Source organism: Rhipicephalus sanguineus, chromosome 11, assembly GCF_013339695.2.
Source record: "Rhipicephalus sanguineus isolate Rsan-2018 chromosome 11, BIME_Rsan_1.4, whole genome shotgun sequence".
In the NCBI taxonomy this organism is placed as follows: domain Eukaryota; kingdom Metazoa; phylum Arthropoda; class Arachnida; order Ixodida; family Ixodidae; genus Rhipicephalus; species Rhipicephalus sanguineus.
In genome coordinates this window covers 134,519,768-134,544,073 of record NC_051186.1, presented here as the reverse complement: position 1 = coordinate 134,544,073, position 24,306 = coordinate 134,519,768, and the positions used below count along the sequence as shown (strand labels likewise).

General features: G+C 46.1%; 1 protein-coding gene across 1 annotated transcript in view; it reads right to left on the bottom strand.

Moving 5' to 3' along the window:
- Positions 1-9,608: 9,608 nt before the first annotated feature.
- The window catches only part of LOC119374600 (syntaxin-5), a 66,559-nt gene continuing 51,861 nt past the window's right edge, over positions 9,609-24,306 (bottom strand). The window contains exons 8-10 of the mRNA XM_037644770.2: positions 22,979-23,191; positions 18,820-18,941; positions 9,609-9,864 (exon numbers count right to left, since the gene is read on the bottom strand). Of these exons, the coding sequence (XP_037500698.1) occupies positions 9,705-9,864; positions 18,820-18,941; positions 22,979-23,191 (495 nt within the window). The 3' untranslated portion in view covers positions 9,609-9,704. The remainder of the gene's footprint in view (positions 9,865-18,819; positions 18,942-22,978; positions 23,192-24,306) is intronic.

The window sequence follows — 24,306 nt, the reverse complement described above, 5'->3', positions numbered from 1 at the left end:
TGAGGGGAGGCACCTCCTTGATCTGAAGTGAGGGCCGGGCATGCGGATGTGGTCAAGTGTCAGTTTGTGCGCTGTATCCCATGGCTGAAAAAAAACTCGGGGGGGGGGGGGTTACGTACCCGGTGTGCCACCCCCTGGCTACGCCACTGGGGCAGCGATATATTTGTAACGGCGTCTTGTAGTGCTACTATATCAGGGGGTGTGGAGGAAACAGTAGCTGCTGCAGAGGGCCTCGTTTGCGGCTAAATCAGGGCGGAGGATGGGAGCTGCTCATTTTCAATCATTGTGCTTGATTGCACAGTTCCACCTATCAAAAAATAGCAGGCAAAATTTTATGTGAAAATATTTATTAAAAGGAAAGTTAGCACTGTTCGCGTAACTGTAGGATGCAAAAAATCACTCAATGTATCTAAAATTCACCGGGCTCGTAGCTTGGGACCGCCTTTAAAGCAGCACAATCTCCTTTTGAGCGAGCTGAAGCAAGCATTCCTTTTTTTTTCTAGCTCGTTTTGCGTCACCGGCTGCCTATCATCCACGTGCTCTCCAACGGATCCACGCTTGGTATATTGCTTCCATAACTTGCGGTGACGCTTCTTTTTCGTCCTATAATTTGCCATATTTCATGGAGTTCTATAACGTTCTCCTTGAAAGGTTAGAACTAAGTACAACAGCTTGAAATATTAATGAGAACTAACAGACAATAACGCCAAGGAAAGTACAGGGGGTGTTGTCTGTAGTATTTAGAATATAAATGTGAAGAAAGCTCGTTTTGCGTTTAGCTCGTTTTGCGTTTAGCTCGTTTTGCGTCACCGGCTGCCTATCATCCACGTGCTCTCCAACGGATCCACGCTTGGTATATTGCTTCCATAACTTGCGTTGACGCTTCTTTTTCGTCCTATAATTTGCCATATTTCATGGAGTTCTATAACGTTCTCCTTGAAAGGTTAGAACTAAGTACAACAGCTTGAAATATTAATGAGAACTAACAGACAATAACGCCAAGGAAAGTACAGGGGGTGTTGTCTGTAGTATTTAGAATATAAATGTGAAGAAAGCTCGTTTTGCGTTTAGCTCGTTTTGCGTCACCGGCTGCCTATCATCCACGTGCTCTCCAACGGATCCACGCTTGGTATATTGCTTCCATAACTTGCGTTGACGCTTCTTTTTCGTCCTATAATTTGCCATATTTCATGGAGTTCTATAACGTTCTCCTTGAAAGGTTAGAACTAAGTACAACAGCTTGAAATGGCGTACGAAAAAGCACAGACAGCCGAGCGAAAACGCGCGCCACGTAAAAAAACAGAGTGCCGCAGCTGTGTAGTGGAAACTTTAAAATACATCGAAAATACCATGTCCTACAAGCTTTAGAACAGTGGTTCTCAAGTGGGGGTCCGCGAAACCCATCCTCGAACAAAAAAAAATTAAGGCAGCTTCGTACTAGGGGTGCCAAGCCTGAAGGAAGTGCGCAGCTGGACAGCCAAGCTTTGTTTCTCTTCGGTTTTCTCCTCCTCTCTCTTTCTTTTTCAGTTTTTCCGCGGTTTTTTTTTCCTGTCTTTTTTCTCTATTGATATTTATTTTATTTCTTTCTCTTGTTCTTTCTGTTTTTCTTATTTTTTCCCTTTCTCTCTTTCTATTCCTCGCTTGCTTCCTCTTTTTCTTCTATTTTTATACGTGGTTTTGCCAGCGTTACGTCAAGCGACGACAGTATGCGACAGCGTACGACAGGCCGGGCCCCTAAAGTGCTCCGCACTTATACCGCCTTTTTACAGCGAAAGCTGTTATGAAATCACAAACACGGCCGTTTTTGGCGCCGTAGTTGTCCGCCGCCGCCGCCGGTGTCCGGCCGCTATCGCGCGAAATATAAAAAAACGAAGTAACAAAACATATCCAGAATGGAACGGGGTTCGAACCTAGGCCCTCTGCGTGAAAGCCCAGTATTCTACCTCAGAGCCAGGCCGGTTCTTTTTTTTTCTTTATTTCCAGACATTAGGAAACACTTTCCCACCGCAGAGCCATGCCGGTGCTTGAAACGCCTTTGCAGAAACACCCTACACAGCCTTCATGTCGGGAAGGAACCACATTAACATACGTAATATGGCATGGTAGAAGAGTAATATAACAACCAGGCGTCAGACAATGCGAATTGCAGAGCGAGTGGGTTGGTCAATGCGTCCGACCCACTACAAAGGCTCTGCCATATTTCTTCACCGTCATCAGCTACAGCATCAACAAAGTGCACAGCGGGTACCATGATTCTCCGCAGAATGACGAAAAATGGCATAGTGGCTCCTTCCCTGCTTCACAAAAATTATGATCATTTATAGCCCATAAGGCCCCCATGATCCATTTCCTCAGGTTCTCAATAAAATTCTTTTCTCTATTTCTCACGTTAACGTATACATGTTAATTATATAGCGTGGTGGGCATAGGCGTGCGCACAGGGGGGGGGGGGCCGCCCCACCTAATCACCTAAGAGGGGGGGGGGGCGCAAAATCGGCCCCGTACATTGACTCTTCTAGTTACCTAAGAGGGGGGGGGGGGCGCAAAATCTGCCACATACGTTGACTTAGTAGGGTGGGGGGGAGGGCGCTGCGATGAAGCTTCGCCCTCCCCCCCCCCCCCCCCCCCCCGGCTGATGGGGAACCCTGTGCACGCCTATGGTGGTGGGAGAGTTAAATAACGACCGGGCGTCACACAATCCGAATTACGTAACTAGTGGGTCATTTAAAGCTTTCAACCCATTACAAAGGCCTCAGCCATAATTCTTCATCGTCATCAGCCGTCGCATCAACAAAGTGCACATAATGCCTTAGAGATGTGTAGCTGGTACCTCGCTTCTCCGCAAATGAGGAATAATGGCGTAATGGGTGCTTCCCAACTTCACAAATATTATGATTTACGGCGTAGTGGGTACCTTGCTAGTGTACTTGTATAGTAGCCCCAAGAGAGTTTATAACGGGCTCTAGAAATGCCGCTCTTCTAGCTTTCGCTGCGACTGTGCTTTCCCCGCAGGCCAGGCGTTGTTTTGAACGCACACGATGTCTAGTGACAGCGGCTCTTTCCGATTTGTGTATGCTTCACCGCATAACGGTTTTGCATTGCGGCGAAGCTGACTCATGTTTTCCCTTCTTCACGAGATTGCTGTAAAGCTTTTGCCGCAATTTTCTACGACATATGTTTTTTTTTTTTTTTTTCAGGCTTGCATATTTGAGGAGCAATCATAGCTAGAAACAGGTAGATTGTGGCTGCAGACCGCAAAACGTATTGACAAGCTGTTGAGATCAAATTGGCTTGATACTTTAGTTTGACCATTCTTTGCCACAGAGAAACAAAGGGCACCTATTTCACGCTGCATGTTGTGTTAATTTAGGACACCTCCTCCCCGCCCCCCTTTTTTTTCTCTCTCACTGCAAGGGTTTCCTCATCACTTCCATCAGTCCACAAGGGGCCCCCAAAACATCCATGACTGAGAACCACTGCTTTAGAGCATACTTAGCATCAAGTAATATGTATACGACGAGACATTTATGACGAGATGGCAAGTGTTGTGGAATCAGAAACCTTCAGTTTCGGTTTCGGATGCGTCTAGGAGGGGCTGAAAAAATGGTCATAACTTTCTAACGGCTCACGATAACTACATAATTATTTTTGCTAAATATCCCTGAGCAGACAGGAAGCTTGAAAATGTTAAATCCCCTCCAATTTTTTTTTTTTTTGGAAAATGTGTTTTTGAAGGTGGTGACCTACCTTAACGCGATAGCGTTAAAGAGCTCCTTTCGCAGAAATTCCGGTGTCGGCGGCTGTGAGCGAAAGATCACCGTCGTCCATGAGAGAAAATTCGAGAGTGATTCAAGTAAAAAATAATAAAATTTTCCTCTTCGAATAGGAATCGAGCCCAGGACTTCTGCGTGAAAAGCAAGTATTCTGCAACAAAGCCACGCCCGGGTTCGAAACTGTTGAGGAGTGTCATTAACATGTACAGGGATGGTCAAAGTTCCCAGGCCGCAACGATATAGGCCAGAGAACATCTAGGCCGCGGAGCAGCAGCTCGCTGCTATCGGGGCGCTGCCATCGCAATCACGCCTTGGCGCACGCTGGCGTCGAGCGTGTGCGAGGAGGGAGGGGGGCGGGTGTATCTCCCTCTCTTTCTTGCTCTCCTTGATAAAAAAGCGAGGTATAAACTACTACTGTGCAGCGCTGCTTATTCCACTAAGATGTTCCAACTAGACCCGACACAAGCTCTTCTGAATACATTTCGGGTTCCGACCATGTTCGCATCAGCGAACATGGTCTGCGCAGACGGCTGAGAGAGCCACCGCAGTGCGAATGGAGCGTTAAGCGCACGATATTAGATGCGAAGCAGCTTATGGCCGAGTTCAGTCCGGTGGTGCGCGTCCCGACCTCCGGACCACCCTTACTGCACATGCGCAGACCCTCCCCACACACCTTTGAAACTTTGAAACTTTATTCATTCCAACATTCCATAATTTGGGATGCTGAGGGCCGGGGTCAAAAAGCCTCTTCACGGGCTTGACTAGGACCACGACCCCATACAAAATTAATACAAAATCCTCCCCTCTCCCCCTATTTCCCTCTCCACTCCCCCTCTCGCGCGCCTGTAGACCGCGTGACCGCGTTCTCCGCTCGTCATGTGAGAATTAACGGCCAGGCTAGAGGAAAGACACAACGCGCGTAGCGTCCCACTTCGCGTTCCACGACGCTTTTAATGGATGGATGTAGCTTACGGCGCGGGCCTGGCGAGCCAGCTCCTAAAAATAATTATACCATCTCCCACTCAAGCGAACCATCTCCCCGCTGCTTCGCATCCACACATGGTTCCCTTTAGCGGGAGATGATGTTCTCCAGGAAGCCAAAAACCATGGTAATGTATATGGTGTCTAGCGAAATGTGGCCTCAAGCATGATGCGCGTCAGTTTTCCGAAAAACTGCCGCCTCGCTACGCGCTGCACAGTAGCGAAAAATCGAAGAGCGGACAGTGAGGGAAACTAAATTCGAAACGCGCGCCGATCTGGACTACTTCGCGGAAGTACATGTGCAGTAGCTCCGCTCCCGTCCCTAGCAAAAATTCCCAATAGAAAACCAATAGCCTATTGGGTTATTGACACCTATTGGTCTATTGGTTCTATAGGTCTATTGGAACTGTATTTGGCTATTGGTCTATTGGTTCTATATCAGCCTACTGGACCTATATTGGTGTATTGGTTCTCTATTAGGCAATTGGAATTATATTGGCCTATTGGTTCTGTATTTGCCTGCTGGCATTGTATTAGTTTTGTATTTGCCCACTTCTCAGCCCCATTAGAATTAGTCTTGCGCAAGTGTTTTACGGGTGTCTTGTCGTCATGCAGAAGGCCCACACTGTGGCAGCGCCCCTGCAATGATAATCACAGTGGATGAATGAGACATATGTTCAAATATATTCTCATAATCAAAACTACAAGTGCTTCTTCTGGCCCTTGATGATGTTGGCGATCTTGCGGGCCTCATCCGCACTCGAGGAAGTGCCTGAAAGATTCTGTAAATAAACAAAGCCATGAAATCAGAAAACAGTAACACATGTTTAATTAAAGTTTACCTTCAAAGCAATGTATAGAAAGTAGACGGCACAGTGAGAAATTATCTAGACCTTAATTCACTGCACATGTTCACAATGTTGCAGGAGCTGAACTATAGCAAAAAACTGAGTGAAATATTACACACCCAACTGTGGCTTATTGCGTGGAAGAAAACAGTATATCGGCAAAATTTTGCGGCAAAAAAGGAAGGAAAAGAAAGGGGCAAAATTTTTTTAAAAATAAGCAGCACCTTATCCCGTTTACACGCTTGCGTCCTGTGTTTTTTGAGCTGTACCCAAGAATGAACTGCAAACTCGTCCTTAAATTACAGCAAACTCAATAATCACTATCTGTGACGTGCTCTTTTTCACGGTGGTGGTGCGACTATCATATTAGAGCATGCCACTAAATCTTAACTTAAAGATGGCATGAAATAATTAAGCTAGGGTAGATTCACGATGAGGCAACGGTAATATGTAAGACAGTAGTAAAGGCAGCCTAGATTCCATATCGTTGCAAGCCCAACACAGCAGTCAGGCTGCAATGAGTTGGATATAACACACGTGCTGCATGTTACGTGCTTATGCAATTAAGCCAACAACATTAATAAACCCACTCCTGCGATAGCCCTAATTGGGCTGCAGTATGTAAAAATAAAAAAATATGAAATAAAAAATCGCACCAGTGCAGTACATATGCTATGCACATTTTGTATAATGAATTATCATGTGGCCTTCTGTGGTTCTTGTGACATTATGTCGAACAAGTATGATAAGCCGATTGGCGCGCACTACCACACACAAACAGCATCGACTAGAGCGTTTTACTATGAGGCGATAAACGCGTTTTCGGCTTAACACGCACGTTGTAAATACTTACAAAGGGCTTGCGAGACTCCAACTACACTCACGAGCAGGGCGCCTGTCCTTTACCTCTAATCTATGCTACGTTTTTTTGTGCATACTGACAAACACAAAAACAAACTGCAATAATATATGCGCTCAATCATTCAACTTCTGAGAGCGTGTGGACTTGCAATCGAGGCGTTGCTGGTCTCGCTGTCGTCAAATACCGGAGACAAATGACGAGGGACTTGTTTTCCTGACCTTTCAGCTTCGTCCCAAGTTTGAATACAAAAAAAAGGTGATATCAAATAAATACTAAATAGGAGTAACTACCATGCCCACTCAACTCACCAAACAATCGGAGCACATGGGCCTTGTTGCTCGTCTTGCCATTATTCTTGGTGCCACTTTGTAGAGTCGAAATCGGTCGAAATCCAAGACATTTATGGCTCAGAACGTCTCCATCTGGTGCACGCTGAACACAGTCTTCACGTTATCGTCGCGGAAGCACACTAAAGCAAACATCGTGTAAGCAGGCTTACGTGAAGCATCGAGAACACACAAAGCGCGCGCTATGGCGACAGACACAACGTTTTGGCTTAGCTTGGCCGCAGGCTGGGCTTGTCTTCGTATCGGCCGAGCGCGGATGGCGCGCCAAACGCACGGTCGGTCGCGTTTGCAGATCCACAATTCTTTCTCCTGTATCTTTACAGCACTACTTATATTGCTTAGCATAAATAGTTATAAACTTTACATATTATCCAAAGCTTATCTTAAAGCTTAGCACATGGCTTAGCCTGCTTAACCAAGGAACTTGTAAAAAAAAATGTTCACACATGCAGCGTCGCCACGCCGCGCACCGTCTCACTTTTTTTTTTGTTCGTCACCTGGCTGGTTCTATGCCGGTTGTGATCTCATGGCGGTTTCTTTATTATTATTCTGTGGTGTCTGTGTTGTCGATTCCTTCGCAAGTTCTTCTTTAGCGTGTTTTACTATAGTGCCCGTTTACCGCACGGCATGTACGGAGACACCGTACCGCCGTGGTCGACACGCAGCCTTTTTATATAACTCTTTTAGTCGCGTGAGTTGCTAACTGCACACGGTGTCTCACGGTGTGCAGTTAGCTCAATCGGGATCAGACTTATCAAAAGTGAATTGATCCCGTCTGCAGCTTGCGTATAATATAGCCACTCATGATCAAGAAATTTGATCGGGATCGGGTCCGACGCGCTCAATCAGTCATAAGATGTTATAAACAGCTACCAATAGGCGGTAGCTGTTTGAACAATAAAACTCCTGTTGGCCTTATACATCTTCTGTTAGTACATTAAGAAACCAATAGGAGTACTTATTTGACCAATACAACTCCTATTGGCCCAATAAGTCACCGATAGGCGGCACCGATTTGACCAATACAACTCCTATTGGTCCAATAAGACACCAAAAGGCAGCCCCTATTTGACCAATACAACTTCTATTGGTCTAATAAGACACCAATAGGTGGTGGCTGTTGGTGTCTATTGGTACCCATAGAAGTCTTATACAACCAATACAGCTCCAATAGATGTCCTATAGAACCAATAGTGATTTCCTATTGGACCAATAGGAAATCCTATTGGCATTTTTGCTAGGGGTAGCCTTTCCTTCATTGCCAAGAAAAGTTGTCCGCGAGTAAGATAGCTTGAAAGGGCCAGTTTACAGGCGCACAAACGTTCCTTTCCTAGCGGCACGGTTTGGGCGTCCACCGAGAAACGAAGCCAGACTGGCGATTGAGAAGGCGATGCAAACAGGGTCCGATTACGCTCTCGCGTTTTACTCTTGAAGGTGAAGCTCAAGCGTCCTCCAAGTTTTTAATTTAAGTACCAAGGCAATAAGCTAACTTTAAACAAAAAGAAAATTTTTCGAGCTTGGTGGCGCACAGGTAAACAAATGGTTACCTGCGCAGAGATAACAAGAGCCAAATAAAAACTAGAAAACTACGAGAAGGTTTTATTGCCCTTTTCGCGACGCGGGCCTTCTTGGCCACCACTGCAGAAACTGCAGTTTCAAGCCCAAGTACTTGCACTACTATGCGGTAGCAAGAAGCGCTACAGAACTGACACGATAATAGAGGCGGTGCATATCGCTAAATTGAGGGACACCTGATTGGGCGCACCACTGGTTCATTTAACAAAAAAAAATATATCTTAACCACAAGCCACGAAAGACTTGGTGAAAAAAGCAATAAAAGCGTCTAATAATCTTTTTTTTTACTTGGCTTTTATTTTGCACTGATCGTCGTATGTGGTGCCAAACGTTCCAAATGCGGTTGCGCATGCTTCTGATCATCCCCACATATATGACTCCCTGAAAACAAATCTGTTGGAAGTGAGTGCCTAGTCTTCATTGGTTATCACTCCGTCATTGTGTTGCATCACACGCGTCTGTGACTTTGACAACAAACGCGCAATGGATGAGACGTTACAGGGAGCCTTTTTAGCTCACGGTAGCCCGAGCAGCCACTAAACGTGACGTACTGAAGGCTATGTGAGCTGCTAAAGAAGATCATCTCTCTCGCTTACTTGAAAAACCCAATGAAATACATTTATAGCAGTGTTTGCCGTAATACTCGGTCAGAGGAACCAACACGTGTAAAAAAATGAAACAGTAGAGACATCTCCGAACTGAAACATTGGACTTGGCAGATCTGAAATTGAAAATAGACATAGCTGTTTTTCAGAGCATGGGGCAGTTTAGGAATTGCACAACTTCACATTGAGCATTTCCTTAGTGAGAGGGACGTTATGTGTTGGTCAGTGCCTGTGCGGTGATCTTTCCTTGTCGCGATGTTCTTTCCTAACGAGAAGTTATATGACTGCAGTGGAGCATCTGCTTTTACTTTACATGACGAAATCATGCTGAGGCACACAAAAACTGTGAGAGTCTGCATAAGCATTTGTAGAATGTGCTCCCACAACTGCGATAAAGTTCAGGCAAACAGATATTAAAGTGCACCTTTATGTGGGAGGAACCCACCACTCCTGAACCAAAAACAAGCGGACGAAAAATGCAACACATTCAACATGAAAAATCTTGCATGCTGCTGGTGTGGAGGCAGACACGGGCAGAAGGTATAAAAGAAATACTATGTACACTATTACTAGCCCAGTGGTTTGTCGTTCTTAAGAAGAAGTGACCACAGACTCGCTTAGAAATAAGTTTTTATTATTGATTTACGCACATTATTCTCTGTATATGTGGTTACACCAGAAGCTTCTCCACTCAGCCTAGAACACGTCTTGTTTCAGGCAACAAAGACCACAAAGATAATAAAGAAAACGATGAGCACGGCGAACACCTTGATCATGAGCCACCGGTTAGAGGTCACCGACTGGAAGTAGCGCAGGATTTCCGAATGTGCAGCCTCCACGTTTAGCGACGTGTCCTCCACATTGGCATCGATCCTGAAATGGTATTAGTGTGTCAACTACTCAATACACAAAGCTGCTCAAAATGGAGCCGCAGCTGCTCCAGAGCATAGCAAAGCAAGAATTTCCTTACAATGGTGTGATTAAACGGCACGTTGTGCCCATCCTCCTCGACAACGGCCGCACAAAGCAGATGACCGCAAGTTAAGCCCATGTACGTGGCTCAGGCCTACTGTTCTACATAAGCAGCATGTCATCGGTACATTCTGCAGCACGAAACCTGCTGCATTCACACCCATGCATGCTGTCCTGCCAAGTGACCCTCGTGGCGCAAGTCCACTGCTTGGAGGTGAACCTTTTCAAACGGCTTTGCCACATTAAAAATAATTTGTGCCCCCAACATAACGCCTCAGTGTATTTCTGTTTCATCAACAACAGCCGAGTATGCGACTGCGCTGATTGTATGAAACCGTTCAAAAAATAGGAGTTACCGAGCACTATTTTTTATATGCAAAGGACAAAAAGTGCTATTTGAACAAAATGCTGCTAATAAGAAGTAGTTTATAGATCAGAAAAGCAGGGATGCATATGATATGTTAATGTACAAATTAACAGGTATGGGCAAGACAGGTTCACAGAAACAAGGCAATCGATAACAGCAGAGGCCAATGTTTTAAACAATGCCAGGTGCTTTCCTCAAAGGGGTGCTACAACACCTTTCCAAGTAATCATGAAATGAACTCACTATCGGAGTTCATTTCCCCACAAATCAACTGCCGCAGAAACTTTTAGAATATGTCAAGTACCAGCGAAGTTGCAGGGATTTGTTGCACACTTCAAGTGCTTTCTCTCTACTTTCATCCCAGCGAGCACGCTGAAAGCTAGACAGGGAATGATGACAGGGGGGCAAGAAGCCAAGTCCGTACATCAGTGTGCGTGACTTTGAGCACTTTGAATGTGCAGCTCATTTGCAGCAAGATCACAAGTGCGCTGGTGCAATGCTATAGAGTAACTAGCCCTGTTGAATGCAGTGCGGGCACTTCGTGGCACACCATGGCAGCCGTGCTAACTATGAAGCACACAATGCTCATATCAGCCAAAGGCCGTCCCCATGTGCCTCTGAATATCTGACGCAGTTGATCTCGGGTATACGGCATCATTTGTCAAAAGAGGAGTGAACAATTTCTAGCTCATTTTGACATTTAATTGCCAATTCAGTTCCACGTGCTGCGCTATAATGTTTGGCTCACATCTTCACAGAAGCCTCAATGAAAGGGCTAGTAAACAATGCCGCGGTCCAAAACGTGCAATGAAGCAATAACTGTGCACTCATACGATGTGAACATGCTGCCACAAGAATTTCGCAAATAAGTGCTATATAATAAGGAAGTTACAAGGTATAAAACAACCCACTTCGGCTGATTTCGGTTTCTCGCTCAGCCTTCCCACCCTTCTCAGCAGTGAAGAGGGGTAGGCGTAGCCTGCTGTCATGACTACGCCCACGTCAGCAATGCAACACGAAGTCAGCGAATACATCATCGGCACGCAGCCAACAACCGAGCAAGGCTTCTTTGACGTGCTGCTCATGTCTGAGCAGCGCTATGGTCACCCTAGCGGCACGGTGAAGAAGCACTGTAAATGCATGGCCAAAATCACATCACCGTAGGGCCGAGGAGCCGTTTCGTAGTGCAGAGCACCAATCGATGAAGTCGGTGCAACGTAATGTTGCCCATGGGCAAGATTAGGTCACTTCGTGGATGAGGAGGATTGAACAGGCACTGGAGAGGGACGCCAGAATTTTTTTTCAAGATGGAGCGTCTGTGCAGCGCACAGTGCTGTGCTATGCATAAAATGTGTTTGTCACGGCTGTCTACACGAACTGGCGAGCTTGTTTGGGATATGCAAAAAAAAAAAAGAAGTCTGAGCTTATTTACTGGCCCTTTAACGATCGGCAGCATTTTCTGACAATGTTCAAAAAGTGTTGCAGGGCCTCTTTAAAGAGACATTAAAGCGAAACAATGAATCGGTTTAGACTGATAAATTGTACTCTGAACAGTCTAATGTCGTTAATTTCACCATCATATGTTTATTAATAGCAGAGAAAATCGGGGTCGAAGTTTCATTTTTACATCTCGTGCCGAAATCTCTGCTTTTTCGTATTTTGGTGACATCGGCTCAAGGATATTTTCTAAAACTTGGTATGTTAAGTCTATGGCCCCCTCAGAGGACAATGTACTTCATTTTTACCGATTAGAGACTACGTATGACCTTGCAAACGCCGCCAAAATCTATGACATCAGGGCGTTCGGTGCGGGAATTTCCAAGTGGCATCGCCATCAACATTTTCTTTTCGCGTGTTTTCTCGCTTACCAAGCGTCTTCTTGCAGTAAGAGTGGTGTTTTTGGTATTGTGAAATTTTACTCTGTCATGTGAAAGTTTACTCTGCCATGGAAACCTGCTGTGCATACCTGCCAAGTTTGGAGAAACGGAATCCGGGAGATCTACTCAACGGGGGGAAGGGGGGGGGGGTTACTGCGAACCCGTTTATAACGAACTCGAAAGTGTCGCGAAAAGTGGTCGTTATATCAGTAGTTCGTTGTATATGGACTCGCCCTTAAAAACGTGCGCTTAGCGGCCAAGCCGTTTTTTTTTTTTTGTGCACTTTTGTTAAAGTGCTAACAACCCCTTCGGTGACAAGCTAAGCCTTTTCGCGTCATGAAGCGACGCCCGCTGCGTGCTCACGAGTGAATTAACCGCCTTTGCAATGAGCCGACACCGTTTCACCGAAGCGCGGTACCGCGACGTGGAGCCGATCATCCCTGGCTAGTTGCGTGCAGCGCGTCGCCTGCTCGGGTCGCGGAGTCACTGCCGGGCCGCTTGCTGTATGCCGTATGCGCGCGTTTGTACGCTCTTCGTGCTTGCTTCACTTCGGACCGTGCACGGGTGCGGCGACTAGCCTCTTCGTTCAACGCGGCGAAAACAAGTATTTTCCAAGCAACGCGCACTCTACGTCTCCGCGATGCTCTCGCGGCCCTGCACGACGATGCGCGGCGCACTTGAGTTGTCACCTAGTCAAACACGCAGTATACGCTCGCTGTCAGTACATCGACGTTTCTCGCTGCCCGCGCCGCTCAACAACAGCAAGCTTTCGTTTCTACAAAGCGATGCGCACTTTAAAGCGGTCTCGCACGACGCGGCGGCGGCGAACTTGCGAACGGCAGCATGGCGCGCTCGTACTGCCGTCAATCTGCACAGTGTACAGTGTACGCCGCACGCGCAGCCGAGCAGATATCTACAGATGACTGTGATAAGGTTGTCGGCTATAAGGCATAATGGCACGTTCATCGACGGCCGCCACCTCGCCTTCGCTCTTTTCTGATGCTTATCCGCGAAGGCATCGCCGCAATCGCGCGGAAATCGTTATCACCGATCGACCGGTCTCTGCCGTTACCGGAAAGACGGACGACTTTTCGCGGCACATTGTGGCGTCGACGAGTTTAGGGACGCAGTGAACCTTTTTGCGATGGAAAGTTATCGCGGTTATCACTTCAATTGCATTTATGCCTTCTTGCGTTCCAAGGCATTGTTTGGTTCATCGCAGGCGGTCGTAGCTGCAGAGAACGGCGTCAGGAAAGGTTACTGTGCGAAAGCTGACCGCAAGGCTTCATGATGCCTACTATTTTTTTTCCCCACTGCCATTCTAGCACTGAAGAAACGCCTGGAAAGTGAGCGACCTCGCTCGCAGCGTCCGAAATCTGCGTGCGGTGCTCGCCGATCTGGGTATCTTAGTCGCGAGTAAACTAGAGCGGGGCACGCGCGAGCGCGCGCCCCTGTCACGCTTTAGAAGGCATATTTTAACTTTTTTTCGCTTCGTATGCACCATATTTTTACCGCGACCGTGTCTGAAGTGTTCGTTGTAAAAGTAGGAGGCTTTGAAAAATGTTCGCTATATCTGGACGCAGCTTCAATGGTTAGCATAGGAAAATCGTAAGTGCACCCAAATATGGTCATTATAACCGATAGATCGTTATATGTGGGATCGTTATAAGTGGGTTTATATGGACATTGTCGGAGGGATTTTGCGGTCGCCGCTGATTTGCACAGAGTCCAAACCTCGCTTACGCATCGTCTGTTTCACGTGCGAGTGAAAGCGCGCTAGGGACGAACGCGGTTGAAGCAGAGATGAAACGACCCGGCCGTCATGCGATAACATCGCTCCGGGTGCGAGGCCTGTCGTCGCTTGCTTACCAGTTATTTCGTCGGGCAAGATTTTTTGTGCACAAACGCATCATCTACGAGATATTAACGGCTGATATAACCTATAACACATTTAGGATGTAGCCAGACGTGGCCAGACAACTTTGCTCATGTGGCCAGACAAAGCATTGGACGCGCGGGGCTAAACTGGATTTCCGGGAGATTTTCCTATGACCCGTACAACCGGGAGAAACGTTCAAAATCCGGGAGTCTCCCGAATAATCCGGGAGACTTGGCAGGTATGTGCTGTGTAACGAGATGGCTCTAAACAAGTGAAGAGCTCAGTAAATGCTGATATTTTATCCTGACATTAGAGTCAATTTTCGCATGGCACACCTACTGACATCAACATTGGCATGGCGTCAGGCTACAGTATCAATTCTGGTGACTTCGCGCACCAGTATTCGTGTCCAGTTGTGATGACATCAGGTACTGAAAAATACAAAATGGCCGCTTTTGCACCACCAACAGAACCCCGGAGCAGAGCAGCCATGGAGATGTCACGATATCTTGTGCAAGCACGTGACGAGAAGCTCATACCGTGTCGTGACGTCAGCGTACAGCAGGAACCAAAACCAGCTTTTGAAAACACGTAATTCATTTTTCGAGGTGCACTTCCACTTAAAGGCCAACTCCGGTGACTTTTTTGACCACGTTGAAGTAATGGTGCTTTTATGTTTCTGAAATGCTCTAGTCACAGGCCGGATAGCATAAATACTCAACAAGTCGGAAAATAATTTTAAATAAGTGAGAAAGTGCAACACCAAAATCGAAACCCAAACGAGCAGTACTGTCTCCTCGTGACGTATAAGATGGTGAAAACCGGAAAACGTGCAAGGCATGCCGGTCCTGCCAGTGAGGAGTATGAAAGCCGTGAGGAGCAGATATTTGCGGAAAGGTGACCACACCGCACCAGCAATATCATGTCAGTGACTTGACCGTGCCGCGTGCAGCAGCTCCTCGAAGCTGTCTGACAATTACAGCTGCGATTTGGTTGCATTTGGAGGTCAACTGGAATCACAATTCCTCTTCGATGAAGTAGAACACACTTATTTATTTATGTGCTTGCCTGGTTGCGCACTCCACTGCCAGATGGCACCACCTGTCCAGCCTGCTAAAGTTTGTGGCTGCTGGGATTGGGTAAAGTGCTAACACTAAGAAGTTTGCAGACAAACTACTAAAACTTTTTTAAAAAGGTGGACCTTAATATTTTTAATATTAAAGGGGCCCTGCAACACCTTTCTTAGTTATATTGGAATAGTCTCATTATTGACGTATGACTCTTCATGAGTCATATGCCGCAAAAATTTTTCGAATCCGTCAAGTCTAAGTGGTGTTACCAAATTATAGAGATCACATTCCGCAGCTTTCTCCCTCAACTCAACGCAGCGAGCGCGCGGAAAGCTGCGCGGGGCGTGAAGGGAGGGAGGGCGGAGGTGCAAGGAGGCGCCGAAGAGTTACGTCAGTGCTGGCGGCATTTTATTTTTTCATTTTTTTCTATCTGGCGTCTCGGCGCAACCACGTGGTCTGTGGCGCCACTTCCGGTCGGCTTGCGTGGACGTCGTCTCGATCGCACCGTGTATCGCGCATGCTTGAAAACTACGAGTCGGTTTGGTAATGTTGGGTGTGCACCTCGAACTGCCGTAGTGTTTTCATCGCTCTGCCAACCATGGACGCAAACTTGCGTGTGCGTTTGGAACGAATGACAGCTGAGATGGGTATCGACCCACACTCCGATACACCGCCTCGTCGCACTGCTCGCGCTTGAATCGTATTCAACACGGCAAAGCTGCGTGCACCCTTCTCCCAGTGGCGGTACTTCGATGCTGTTTGCTCTTCGAATGCGGGCGCACAGCGAGTGCGGGCTGACAACAAAGAACTAAAGACTAGAAGAAAGGATCGTGGGGCATCGGGCCGGCGTGGACCCATCCCCCGGCTGTCTGCAGCTACCGTGAAAATGCGAGTCTGCTTGGTTGCTGTGTCACGGTTTCTCAGGAACATGAGACTATGGGGAGGATACACCGAGGTACGGCTCGATGACATACTGAACAGACAGCGAACGGGACTCTCGCCATACAGCAAACACAGGTATCCTAAACTAGCCGGCGCCAGCATTGTTATCGGAGAAATGCTGCACCGCTGCCTCGGTCGGTCGTGAGAACGTGCCGACGATGCAGTTTCCAGCTGACGAGGAAACACTCGAACGGCTGCCACTCTCAACGACAACCGGCGATGGTCAAAAGCACAGAAATATTCACGATTTCGGCACTGCGCGTGGTGAAGAAAGCGCAACCGCGCAACTACAAGCAGACGAGCTGTCGGTGAGACCGGAAGTGCTAATATTAATGTTTGTTCGGTGTTTCAACGGCATAACACCATATAAACATACATATTATCTACTTATTGAACTCAAAATTAACAACGAAGGTAATTATGAGGGTGTTATGATTATAACATCAGCCAATGGTGGAACTGCTGACAATCGCGTCATATATTGCGGACTAATACATTATTTGTCGAGAGAAGAGGGAGCGATTTTCAGCTGACTTTGAGAATTTATTGTAAATTCCAGGCCGCTCGCTTCACTATAATATTTGGCTCGCGTGTTCTCGGGAGCCTCGACTACCGATTGGCAGCATTTTTTGACCCTGCTCAAAAAGTGTTGCGGGCCCCTTTAAGGCTCAATTTTTAATATTGCTATGGGAAGAGTGCATAAGTTTGTGAATAGCGGCATTTGACACTGCGTCGTTAGGATTGACAAAATTTAATATACTTTCGCATGATGCACGGCCTACTGTATACGGATAGACCCGGTTACGGCTGTCGTGTTGGTCGTGTGTTCATGCGGTGTCTTCTTAGTGCTTCCACGTTTCCAAGAACTGAGCGCGGCACTGCCACGTGGCACTGCAGCCACGTGGCACTGCAGCTGCCTGAGAGATGCCTTGTAGGGATCGGGCGTGAGAAAATGTGCCAGGCAACGCTGCACAATTTCTCCGAGAGAGATTTGAAACAAAATTGTGCGCTTCTCGCCACTACTCTAATTTCTCATTTTTTCCCGTTTCTCAGTTTTTACGTTTCCCGGCTCTTTCGCTGTTTTTTTACGGTCCCGTGGAAAACGTATCAGTGGCGTTCTACTCAGTACGCACCGTGCAAGTGCTTTCAGGACAAGTTGTACAGAGGAAGCCCAATAAATTGACATACGAGGAAGCAGTCAAAGTTTTGGATGAATGCTCCAACCCTAAGTGTCATGACATAATGGAAAGTGTCTGCCTTTGCATTCACTGCCGGTTGGCAGGTGAGCCCATTCAACAGCTTCCCATTGGAATTCACCAAATTGCAGGTCATTGTAACTTTGGTGGCATGCTAGTCATGTGGTCGGCCTGTTCTGTACCTTTGCGCCAAAAGTAATCTTTCACGACTTTTAGTGAAAATTTAAATATATAAATCCACATCTAATGAGAAAAATAGGGCTCATTTTAGACAATGCGACAGACAATTTTTTCATTAGGGGGGTTATCTCAATTCGTGTTGTGAGCACTTGTTTGTCTGTTCTGGGTACTGCTTACACACAATTTTGTTGCTTTCACTTTTAGAAATACAACTTTTTCACTGCATAATGATCTCACTCACGTTGTGATCTCACCCAGAACGTGGTCCATAATACCAATGCCGTTTTTCAGGTTCCCACGAGCGAAAGCATAGCCTGCATAATCTGTATTTGCAGTTAAACTATGGTACCTATCACGTATTTTACATATAATTAGCAAAAGTAAGGCCTTCAAGACCTGTGTCACTTGCCCTCATCATCATTGTAGGTGCTTCCACGCTTCCCACGGTCTGATCCTGATTGCATTCCTTCTCCTGTGGAGCTGAGGCAAGGACTACATTTGCAAAATCATTGCTTTCAGAGGTACTTTTGAGAGGCATCTGGCTGTCTACAAGCCACTGCAGTCTTGCACTGTGCCAACTGTGCTAATCCAACAGGCCGAGAATGTCATTGCTCAGAGATGCCGACACATGCGGCAATAATTGTACGAAAATATAGGCAAAAGCGATCGCATGAGAATCAAAGTCTTCAACGGTCATAGCGGTACAAGATTAAGAAGATGGCACTGCAGGTCCTCAAAAAATGCTTTGTGCTGGAGATCATGGGTTGCAGCACAAACATGGCCGCGCGGCTGCATTAGGCAGGCATTTTTAAAAGGTGAGTGTGGCTCACACGAATAACACTTTTCTCACTTATTTTGTCCAAAAAAGAGGCGTGCGGCTTTTACTCGGGCACATTTCTTTATGCACGGCATTCCTTTTCTCTTGTGGAGTAGTTTTCTTCAGTGCAGAGGAATGTAGAACATGAAGACAACAGCGCAGTCCATTTGTGTTCAGAAGGATGGAAGAGAAACCGGGGACAAGTGGCCAGCACAAAAGGAAGATGGAAAAATAGTTCTATTCTATGAAAGCGTAGAAAAGAAGGGTGAAGCAGCTCACGTTCCTCTTTCCTTTTGTGCAGACACAAAGAAGCCAGGGGAACATGGCTGCTGTTCATGTGGCATAGCAACATTGGAGTAAGTGGGCTTACGTCTCCATGTAAAAAAATTCGCGGAGCTTTGGCTGCTTATATTGTAAAAAGCAGGTTCCTTATAAATGGGTCGCTAAGCCCTGCTCCCATCTCACATAAGCAGTGAAATTGCTACTCAGGTCAGTCCATGTGCTGCAACCTGCATGTGGAACACACACCTCTGCACCATCTCCTCCTGCTCCTTGACCATGAGTGCCAGCTGCTGGAAGATGGAGCCCAGTTCCACAATGGTGCTCTCAATGCTTGCCATGGTGTCTGCACGACTCTGGATGTACGCATCCTGCATGTCATTCACAGCATGCGTTATTCTACTGCTTTTTTTTTACTCTACAGGACAGCCATGCTGAAGAAAGCCTGTCATTAAGAACAGCCACCAATGAAGCAAAAAGGGCAATGCTCCAAAAAGCCACACTTTCAACCACGCACACACAGTCAAATCCCCCAACAAATTTAAAGAGCTGAGCATACAAAGTCCTTCGAACAGAATTTTGTCGTTGCAGGATTCGTTGTCCACACACATTGTGAACTGAGGATCAAAAAGCGTGACTACAACGAGGACACAAAGTAGCAAATACACTGATTCGATGCTTTAAAAAAATGCTGACTTCTGAATGTGTTTCATTGGAACTTTGAATGCTGGTGCCTACGCAGACTTTTATTAAAGAAACTATGAGACCGTGGTCTGCATCCCCTCCTTTGTCCCGTCTTTTAGTGCTGTTTATTATTGCTCATAACTTAAAAGACCAACCTAAACTGAGAAAAATGTTTTCCAGCAACCCCAGAACGCCCCGCAGGCAGGCAGAGCACTACGGGAAAAGTGTGTACGTCGAGCGAGGCAGCTGCTCGCTGGCCCCATGGGAGCACGAAACGAAAAGAACACGTCGCCGCTTCTTGACTATTACAGTAGAACCCCGCTGATACGTTTCTGAAGGGACCGTAGAAAATAAACGTAAGAGACGGGAAACGTAAGAGCCGAAAAACAGGAAAAACGGCAAAATATTTAGTGGTACAGAATTTTATTTCAATTCTTACGAGCAGCACGAAAATTGGCACGCTCAGCCGCGATCTAGTCGATGGATAGAAACGCGGAGCTTAGGACGGCCTCATCCACAGAAATGTAATTAACGTATGTGATTTTTTTAACACCAACAGCTGTAGGCATGAAAGAAATAAGCACACGCAATCACGACCGGCGCGGCGAGTCCGACCGCGAACCGCACGCACGACCGTGCGAGCTCCAACCAGCTCGAACTCCTCCCGCTCTCCGACAAATAACGATGATGATGAGTCTACGCCAACCCGATGGCAGAAGTGAATGCCAATCTCGAAGGCCTTGCTTTTGCATGCAATTACGTCATACACGCCATGTTTGTGCAATACAAATCTCAAAGGCTATGCTTTTGTCAATAGTAAGTGCCAATCTCGAAGGCCTTGCTTTCGCGAGCAGTTACGTCATAGACGCCATCTTTGCAATTTGAATCTCGAAGGCCATGCTTTTGTTTGCATCAATTGAAAGATTCTGTTGCTTGCGCCTCTCATGCGGCTAATATTACGGTCAAACGAGGCCAAGCTGCGTGAAAATGCACCATGGCGGCTCTCTTTGGTAGTCACTCGGTCGGCTCCGAGCACACTTCGCGACGTATCATACGGGAACGGTCCGACAGTTACGACGTAACAGCGGGGTTCCCAATACATTGTATCCTATGGGAGCTATGCCGGGACCGGCGGAAAACGACGTAACAGCCGGGAAAATGCAGCAGTGAGGAACGTAACAGCGGGGTTCTACTGTATTCAATTGTAAATGCTACACATTTCATCTGTAAACTCGTCACTTTAAAAGTTTTAATACTACCGATCTGAGCATACGCAAATGTTATTTGGGACCCCTTTACATAGATTAACAAACATAAGCTGGAAAAAGCTCAGAGTAAGGCTTTACAATTTATTTTTAATAGTTACAGTGCCTCCTCTATCACTCAGTTACTTTGCTCAGTTACTTAACCAAGCAGACTTGAAACGTATAGAAGTAAGAAATAAAATCGCTCGCCTTAAGCTCATTTTTAAAATTGTCAAGGGCAAGTTAAATAGCCGAACATGCGACTATATATATATTTTTTCTCTGGTTATTCTACTAGGCAACGACATCCTTTTTCATTAGTTCCATTTTAATCCAACAACCATGTTTTTAAATATTCTTTTTCCCCCGAACTGTAACAGAGTGGAGTGGCCTTGATGTACATGTAGTCACAGAAGAAACAATGAGGCTCTTCTCAAAGTGTAACTCAGTTGTTATTTGCATCACGAAATTCAATTGCTTTACAATGTAACATATTGATATTTCACGTTGGTGTTGACTGCTGTATTACTTTATATTTCCTGGATTTATAAAGTGAGTTAACAGATCTTGATATATGCTTTGTACCACCCAGCTAGAACCTCTATCATTGGGGTTAGCCATACTATAAATAAATAAATATCCGAACGCATCTGTATGTATCTCTACGCATGAAATGTGTGGCAGTCAATGTAGGTATTACCGAGCAGATGTATATCGGATGTAGCAGTTAAGCGGCATGCGCGTTATCACGTGCCGATATCGTCAAGACGTATTAGTGTAAGCAATATGAGCTGGCACACCGAATTCAGGTTTATTCAATGATTACTTGTAATGTACTGATATGAATGTGACTTGTGGAATTACAAAAGATACCTTTCTGCTTGAGCATTTAGTGTCATGTACACTTTGCGCTTGCCAACTACGTTTACAAGGCAAGTTCAGTGTTCCATCTCATATTGCTCACAACTATACATATCTACGGTATATATGGTCACCTGTGAGCCAACACACGAAAACACAAGCGGCGCTTATATAATCCAACACCTGCAGATAGTGTCAACAAAGGGTGGTAGATGTTTATCGTTTGTCACCTATGGTGCGAGCGACGCAGAAGTTGTCTAGTTAATCTATCTTATTATACTAACTGCCAACTATGCACTCTCGCGGACTCTAAATATCAGAACCTCACCATGTGCTTGTCGACAGTGGCGGTTAACATTGATTCCAAATGCCATCCGCGAATTTCATAGACTGCTCCTGAACTTCATCTAGTAAACCCCTTTGTATCTTTTTTATTTAGCTTATGCCGTAAAGCACACCGGCGCAAAAAAAAAAAAAAAATGACGCTTCAGAATTGCTCAGCTGGTGCAACAGTGGCACGTCGAAACACTAGACAGAGGGAAATTGTAGAGGCCATTGCAGCTAAACACAGAAGATCGTGATTGAATTATGCAGTAATACGGAGCAACTTGCCAAATTCACTTGATCTGAGAAGTGGTGGCGTGGCGGAAAGCTATAGCGTGAGCTCGTCGCAGCTGCTACTGCGGTGTACACATTTCCCCATGAGCGCTTGCACAGCCGCTGGTGGCGCTCGTGTGCTGGAAAAAGGTCTATTGCAACAGCAAACTACATAACTCAATAGCCAGGACTATTTGGCTGCCACTTGAAGCCCACAGGGTGCAGGAAGATTCACTGAACGTCCAAAATTTTACTACACACCACTCATAAAAAAAAGCACACCCGCTGAAATGCAACTTTTCATGTTTATATTACACCCAAGACTGTATTTAGTTCTTTGATGATAAATGGGAATCTATCTTACAAAGGCCACTATGTTGAACTGTTCAAAAAAAGTTACAGTTTCACCGCAAGGGAGAAGCAATGAATGCGATAGCAACAAATCGTAGTGTTATACGAAGTGAGGCTGGCAGCTAACTCTTTTGTATCCGATCTCGCGTAACTACAAAACGCTGGTGTAAGGGAATACGGCCGCTCCAGGGAGAGATGCTCTTTCCGCATAGTCACTTCGCGTTGAGAGCGCAGCACGCAGAAGGGGGTATATGAGCCGCCCGCTGATAGCTCCCGAGATAGTGCACGTGCCAGCGATCGCGACCGTGCCCTTAGAATCAAAGTTCAAAGTTGCTGCTCGCGCAACAACCCCCCTCCTCTCCCCCCCCTCGCGTCTTTTCATGCTTGTTCAAGACGGGCAGGGGGTTTCCTGTCTGCTTCGACGGCAGGCCTCCCGAGCGGGGTAATGTTATCGCATGTGCCCTCCGAGCGACGGAAATGGGCCAGCTCGTTTGATCTCTGCTTCGGCCGTGTTCCGTCGCCCCCGCTAGCGTGCTTTTACTCACGGTAGAACATACGATGCGCGGGGGGGTCTTACCAATTTGGACTTCATACAGGACGTGACGGCGACGGCAAAAACCCGCTGAGACTGTCCATATAACTGCTATTGCAATAAATGTGCCTGAGTTCACCTGCTCGTCTAGCAGCTGCTGTTGCTGCTGCAGCTGCCGATGCCGTGGTCCCTCGTCCATGTTGATGGCCAGAAAGTCTCCGGCCGCCCCCTGCTGTGAAGCATACTCATCCGCTAACAGCACCGATCCACCTCCCATGGCCGACGGGGGCAGTGCTGCATTCACACCCTGGCTGCCAAACTGCTCACGGCGGCTCTTCTGGTGCTTCAGGTTCTGCAAGGCAAGGTATCCGCAATCTCATGCATCGCTTCACTATCATCAAACAGCGTCATCACAGGTGACAGCAATGTCCTTTGCTTTTTGGCACAAGGGTCAATTCAGCCTGTGACTGGAGACGGCAGATGTATCGTGGCGGTAAAGAGCCCCAAAATCATTAGCTACACAACGAACAAAAATGAGAGCAACGAAAATTGCCAAGGTCCTGAGGCCCTTCCCAAAAGACAACAAGGCCAGATATCAATTTCGCATCAATTGATGTGTCAGCAGGACTCCCGTCAAGATTTGTGAAAAGGTCACCCACCAAACTAAAAATTTCAAAAAGCATGCCAAATTGTTGCAAACATGTCTGTCAACCTGACCAAAACAAAGAAAATTTCGTTTAAAACAGGTGCCCAGCAAGATCCAGTACAAACACTGCTTTTCTGCGGGTATAAGTATCCATACCATTTTATACAAGTACAATAACAACACTGCAGGTGTACAGTAACTAAAAGCAAATTAGCTGCAGAGAGTATGCAACCGAAATAAGCTTTCTAGTCAAATTGTCTAAGGAAGCCTTTTATCCTCGTAAAATTTATTCGCCATGTTGAATAAGTGTCAAAGATCCCCTTTCAAAGGATACTAAAAAGAAAAAACATATTTCTCGTATTAGTAAAATTGTTAACGTAGTGTTCTGAGGGACACAAAGTTGCGACATAGCAAGTTCCAGAAATTTTCATTGAACAAATGTGGCCAGAATACAAGACACTGAAGCACCACGCTGACGTTCACGTGCCGAAGCGCAAAATTCAAAGAAACTCTGACCTTCAATTCCTCTTCTAATTGTCCTATTATGGCAAAGTTAACAATGTAGTTCTGAGAGAATAATTTACTGTCTAAACTGATTTAATGTTTAGCTTTAGTGTCCCTTTATGATAACAAGGATCATTATCACCATCAAACAATAATACAACACTTCCTCATTGCATTCTCAAGAGTATGCAGTTCACAATATCAATTTCTGCCATAATTTTCAAAGAAAGCTGAAGAAAATTCTTGGAGAAATCTGCAGTGAAATCTCCAAAGAATAAAACGAAAACGATTTTATGCAATTCCACAAAAAATGTTAT